This window comes from Oreochromis aureus, linkage group 3, assembly GCF_013358895.1.
Source record: "Oreochromis aureus strain Israel breed Guangdong linkage group 3, ZZ_aureus, whole genome shotgun sequence".
NCBI lineage: Eukaryota > Metazoa > Chordata > Actinopteri > Cichliformes > Cichlidae > Oreochromis > Oreochromis aureus.
The window spans coordinates 98,545,191-98,551,190 of record NC_052944.1 but is presented as its reverse complement, the minus strand read 5'-3'; the positions used below and the strand labels follow the sequence as shown (position 1 = coordinate 98,551,190).

At 42.1% G+C, this 6,000-nt stretch overlaps 1 protein-coding gene across 1 annotated transcript; it reads right to left on the bottom strand.

The window, feature by feature from the left end:
- On the bottom strand, positions 1-5,801 carry LOC120438565 (C-type mannose receptor 2-like). Its single transcript, XM_039608966.1, has 4 exons — positions 5,552-5,801; positions 4,710-5,060; positions 844-935; positions 1-742 (listed from the first exon to the last, which is right to left on the bottom strand). The coding sequence occupies exons 1-4, from the start codon at positions 5,796-5,798 to the stop codon at positions 578-580; spliced, it is 855 nt and encodes a 284-aa protein (XP_039464900.1). The 5' UTR covers positions 5,799-5,801; the 3' UTR covers positions 1-577.
- Positions 5,802-6,000: the final 199 nt, after the last annotated feature.

Genomic DNA, 6,000 nt, shown 5'->3' with positions numbered 1-6,000 from the left:
TTACGTTATTGTATTTTTGCACAACTCTGTTGCTTGAGAAGCTCGCACACAAGAATTTCACTCGCATGTACTGTACCAGTGTACCTGCACATGTGACGTGACAATAAAAGTGATTTGACATGAAGGAACTTATCACAGGAGGATGAGACGGGAAAAATAAAAGAATAAAGCAACATCAACAGTAACTGGAAATAAACCCTCCAGACTGAAACACTGAGGAATAACATGAAGATGAAATAGAAACAATCAGCAAACTAATAATCACATAGAAAATATTTAATAATAAACACAAAGTCCAGAAACTCAAAGAGCCAGGACCGTGACAGTTTCAGCCTGCTGTATTTCTGTGCTTGTTTCCACGGTGACTGGGGTGACCAGCATGTTTGTCCCTCTGATTTCCAAAAGTGAACATGTGTCAGCAGAAACCTGTAGCTCACAAACACGTCTGCATTTATCTCTATGAAAGCCAAAGAAGAGGCCACGCCCACAAACACTGTGACAGAAGAGCCTAAAAACAGATGTTAGCCCACATCTGTGCTCAGACACAGCTGGGAGAATGACGTGTGGATAATAAAGTTTAATTGGCTGTCACATGATTCAAGCAGAAAAGCTTTTGAAACATTTTTCTTTTTCTCTCAGTCTTCTTTCTTCTTCCATCTCCAGCCAAGAGCTTCCCATACGGCTGCACTCTCCACCTCACACTGACTCCACCCACTCCTTTCTTCTTCAGCTGCTCCTTCACCTGTCAGACAGCAGCCACAATGTCTTTTCTTTTCATTCAAAATCAGGAAATTGATATACATATAAACGGTGTGAGTGTAAAGGTGGACTGTGGGAACTTGCCCTTGTCAGCAGCTCTGCTTTCACAGCAGAGTCATTCAGATCCACAGGAGGGTCCTCCACATGTACTGTGATCTTCACTACCTGCCTCTTTACTGCAGACACAGAAACAGAAGCTAAATGAAGCCACCATCATATTTATACATTTAAGCACAGAATGACACTCCTAGCTGATTTAAACCATCACTGCTACTGCTGTGATTGCAGGGACCAGTGAATGCTCTGCAGAGCATGTTTAGCCCTCATTCTCCATATCACACAGGTCCAGACAATGTCCCACATTTTCATGTGATCTAGTTTAGAGAAATGAACAAGTTTCTCGCACAAAACGAGGCTGACAAAAAGACGAGCTCCTTTTTAGAATGCATTGTTAAAAACTTTATTAAAATCAATTGCAGTGTGTCTGACTGTTGTGTAGACGTGTTTTTAAGCTTCCTCTCATCCTTAACATTGTCTCACACAAACATGGTCTTTGTCCCACACTAACTTTTGGAGGTGTGTTTGGGGTTGTTATCATTTGGAATACTGCCCTGTGGCCCAGTTTCTGAAGGGAGGGGATCATGATCTGCTTCATCTACTTCAGTTTGTCACACTATTGGCATTGGTGGTTACCTCGATTAACTGTAGCTCCCAGTGCCACCAGCACTCCCACCACCATGCTTGACTGTAGGTAAGACACACTTATCTTTGTACTCCTCACCTGGTTGCTGCCACACATTCTTGACACCATCAGAGCCAAATAAGTTTATTTTGATCTCATCAGACCACAGCTAATCCATGTCCTTAGTCTGCTTGTCTGCAGCAAACTGTTTGTGGGCTTTGTTTTGCATTATCTTCACACGAAGCTTCCTTCTGGGATAACAGCCAAGTGATGCAGTGTGTGGCGTATGGTCTGAGCACCAAGAGGCTGACCCCCCACGCATTCATACATCTATTTTCAAAAGACAAACTCTGGATATGACACTGAGCAACTGCACTCAACTTCTTTGGTCGACCGTGGCAAGGTTTGTTCTGAGTGGAACCTGCCCTGTTAAACTGTTGTATGGTGTTGACCACTGTGCTGCAGCTCAGTTTCAAAGTGTTTGCAAAATTCTTTCAGCCTAGGCCATCTTTATGTAGAGGAACAATTCTTTTTTTCAGACCCTCAGAGAATTTTTTGCCATAATGCGCCATGTTAGACTTCCAGTGACCCGTACCAGGCTTGTGAAATGGGATGGTCTTGCCTTCATGGCGCTGCCCAGGTTGCCTAGCAACCATGACACTAACAGCTGGAAACGTTTCATACAGCATTATTTGACAGAAATGAAGGAGAAAATCTTTTGTTCATTTGTTTGTTTGTTTCTACATGAGCTTTGATTTGATAAATATCTGAGGCTGAGACCACAGGACTGTAAAACATGATTGTTGGGCTTCATTTCTGTACTGAACAGTCATTTAAGATTAGCTGATTGTTATTTACTAGCTAATGTTGTTCATGAGACTAAAGTCATCTTACATTGGTAATGTAAATATAATTGGCCAATATTAAAGTTACTACTTCAATCATTATTAGTTATTACAGCAGTGAATGAACTCTGTGTCAAATACTGAGCTTCAGTAAAGTTTCAAGCTGCATTTATTTATATTTCCTGTCACCTTAAATCTTCACTCAAAGACAGGTTCCTTTGACACTGTATATATAAATGTATTATGTATAAGAGACAAATATTGTTCTTTTAATATGTTGGCATCACTACATTTGTCTCAGTGCTTACTTTAAATATTCATGAAATCATATTGAACGGCGTATATTTTAAAGTAAAGGCTTTAAAACCAAGTTAGTACAAACATCACTAATGTCACACAACTCTGCCGACATGTGGCCAACAGTAATGTTTTAATGTTCTTCATTAATTAACATTTGCACATAAATAAGTGACATAATATTCAGTACTTACTTTTAAAAGTTTACTCTTCGGACGCCCCTCTTCTGCCGTTTTTTTTTCAGGCAAAATTATCTACACCCACCACCGTGCTATGCATTCTGGGAAACGTTGGGCTACAAAGTCTACACCGCCACATCCTTAAAATTCAGGGAAATGAAGGACGCATTTGAGGGACGCATTTCGAGCAGCCTTTGAATTGGGACAGCCTTCGTCGCGTCGCTGTGACGTAATCGGCCTTAAAATGCGGCCTTTAAGGCTGCAGACCCTGAATTGGGATACAGCCTATGAGAGCAATAACACCAAATTCAACACACCTGCTCCCCATTTGCACCTTGGCCCTGTAGCATTAACAGGTCACATGACACCAGGAAAGGAAAATGGCTAATTGGGCACAATTTGGACATTTTCACCTTGGGTTATACTGACTACGGGTGGGTTTTAATTATCGATTTTCTGATAACAATCGATTCTAGTTTTAATAACGCGATATCGATTCATTAAAATCCTGAATTGATTTTTAAATATTAAATTATTTTGCCCAAAATGCTAGAATCTCAGGTTAAACCTCACAAAATTTCGACAACCACCACATTGCTAAAAACGTAAATGAGAGCAGGTACACGGATTCTGCATGAAGACGTAAACACAAAGTGAGGACCCGACGCATCAGAATCAGTGAGTGTCGGCTTTCTTACCCGACAGGACATACACGGACAGCTGCTTCACTTAAAGTTGTGAAGATGTAATTGAGTGGCATCGCCACAAGAGGGGATGCTCCTCATACCTGTATCCATACCCTCAGGGGAAATAGTTGAGTTCAGCCGAGGTCAACTGTGGAACACCTCAGGGGACAGAAGCAACAATATTGGGGGAACAAACTGCAACAAATGCACTGAGGGAAACAGGAATGGAACAAGATGGTGGACACCAAAGCACTGAACAGAACAACAACATTGGAGAGGAGGAATACGAGAGGGTATAGAAATCAGGGGTCAGTAAAGTGCCTTTCAGAGTCGACGAAGGGGAAGTTGGACTGCCACTTTTAGAAAGGGCACAGTATACACCTAACATGACCCCACCGACTAATGAATCAGTTTTAAGGAGGTCTCCTGGAGAACGACGGCCTGCTACACATTTCACATATGACACCCTTGGCCAGCCCTCTCTGTGTGCATCCATCAGTCAGTTGTGCTGAAGTGCACGAGTCACCAAACACAGCATTCTGCACCATGCCACCATAGTCCTTGTTACCTTACTTTCCCCCAGTGCCATATCACATTCCATCATCTCACTGTGCACACCCCGGCACCTTCCCTGTATATTATAACTCCCCAATCTATACATGTTAGTAGGCAAGGAATGTGGGGATGTTCACAATAGTAAATTTTTTTGTAAAACATTTGTTGATGTAAAAGGCCTTATTTCATTGTGGTATTGCACTTTTCACTTAAAGTTGTGAAGATGTAATTTCGTGGCAGAGCCACAAGGGGGAGGGAGCTATGGGTGTGATAAGCCGTGGCAATGCTCCTGTAGCTCAGACAAGGAAAGGCCTGCAGACCGAACGCAGCTCATGTCTCCTGTCTCTGCTTTTCTGTTTAAAACAGGATCCATAGAAGGCCTGTAACATGTGCTTTAAGTGCATTTCATCTACTATTTGTTATCTTAAATATACATCACCATGGAAAAGTCTTTTTTGTTTGTTTGTTAAGCCACCTAATTCTGACCTGCAAATCACTCAAGCATAAAATACCTTGATCTTGAACTCTCTGAGGGTTTACCTTATATATACTATATTTCCATTTTGGGCGATTTATTAAGTCAAGTCTGCAGCTGTTTCCCATTTCTCTCCATAAAACGCAGAAATCACAGGTGGCTCAAGACTTTTGCACAGCACCGTGTGTAAAATTGCTTGTGATCCATAAAGGAAAGACAGTGAAAGCTCACCAGCTGTAGGGAGGCTGTAGCAGACAAATGGTAATCTTGTTTCACAGGACAAAGTCTTCCATTCTCCTGAACGAGTCAGAGCTGCACAGATCTTACTCATACCCCTAAACGGGTTCATCCCACTGGCCCAGTTTGAGAATGAGTACTTTGTGCCATCAGACCAGTAAATGTGTGGCTCTCTGTGCAGGCCAATCCACACCCTTTTACTCTGAGCCTTTTCATGGACTTGTTGGTTCTCTCCTAGGTTCTTGACAGTGGCCAGGTCCAAGAAGTTCTCCCTGCAGTACCTCCGAGCATCGGACCAGCTCATTTTTTTATCCACCAAATCAAACTCAGGGTTCATCTGTGATCCTGAAAGTTAAAACGTAGAAACGTGTTGTCTTGTTGCAAGAAAATCCATTAAGTTGATTGTATTCATCTGGATGTTTTCAGTGAGAGAAACGGTTCATCATCATCCAAAAGTCTTCTTCAGTCTCAGCTGACTGCAGGTTTCCTTAACCTTTTAAAAAGTACTTTTATGCAATGACTGAAACTAGCCCACCGAATGAAATGGTCTTTGATTGCTGGTCAATGGTCATGACAGTTTGCATATTAATGATCATAAACTGACCTCACAGCCCGTTGTTTATGCATTGTATAAGTTTTTCCATTGTGCAAAGATGTTTATAAGGTTTGGGAAACCCGCAGTCAGCTGATGATGATGAAACATTTCTCCCACTGAAAAAGCTACGTTTAGTTGAACATAATCCACTTTTTGGAATGGATGTTTTTCTTTGTAATGGTGCACTGAAATCAAAGTTTAAAGTTTAAAAGTTTAAAATCAAATGTAGGTTTTTTTCTACCTCTGTTGCAAATAAACTGGAGCTTCTCTCTGCACTGATAATCCCACCATTTTCCTTCTAAAGAGGACACACAGAACTGAACCCCAGAGTAAAAATCTGGTTCATATTCAGAAGTGTCCCAGTTCCTGTAGTCAGCTCCACTCCCTGTGAGCCCATCTGACCACCTCCACCTGATCTGACTGTACAGACCGATCCAGAGCTCAGAGCTGTGAGCGGCAGATGAAACTGTGCTGTTCAGCTGCTTCATTTCTTCAGTGATCTCGATGGAGGCCAGGTCTGTGTGAGTCTGTGTGCAGAAGCTCTGAGCTTCAGTCCAAGTCTTTGCATCATCAACATAGTGGTACTGACGGGGACAGCATGTGGAGACAAACCAGCCTGAAAGGAAAAAAGTTTGACTGGGTCAGTTTGTAGAGACACTCTGAGTCTATCTGAGACTCTGAGCCTATCAG

Bases quoted from the DNA above. Each gene is read 5' to 3' on its own strand.
- LOC120438565 (XM_039608966.1), bottom strand. From the start codon at position 5,798: ATGAAGCAGCTGAACAGCACAGTTTCATCTGCCGCTCACAGCTCTGAG. The intron at 5,061-5,551 runs GTAGAAAAAAAC...TTTAACTTTCAG, and splicing joins CCAGTTTATTTGCAACAGAG to GATCACAGATGAACCCTGAG. The intron at 743-843 runs GCAAGTTCCCAC...GCTGTCTGACAG, and splicing joins AAGCAGAGCTGCTGACAAGG to GTGAAGGAGCAGCTGAAGAA.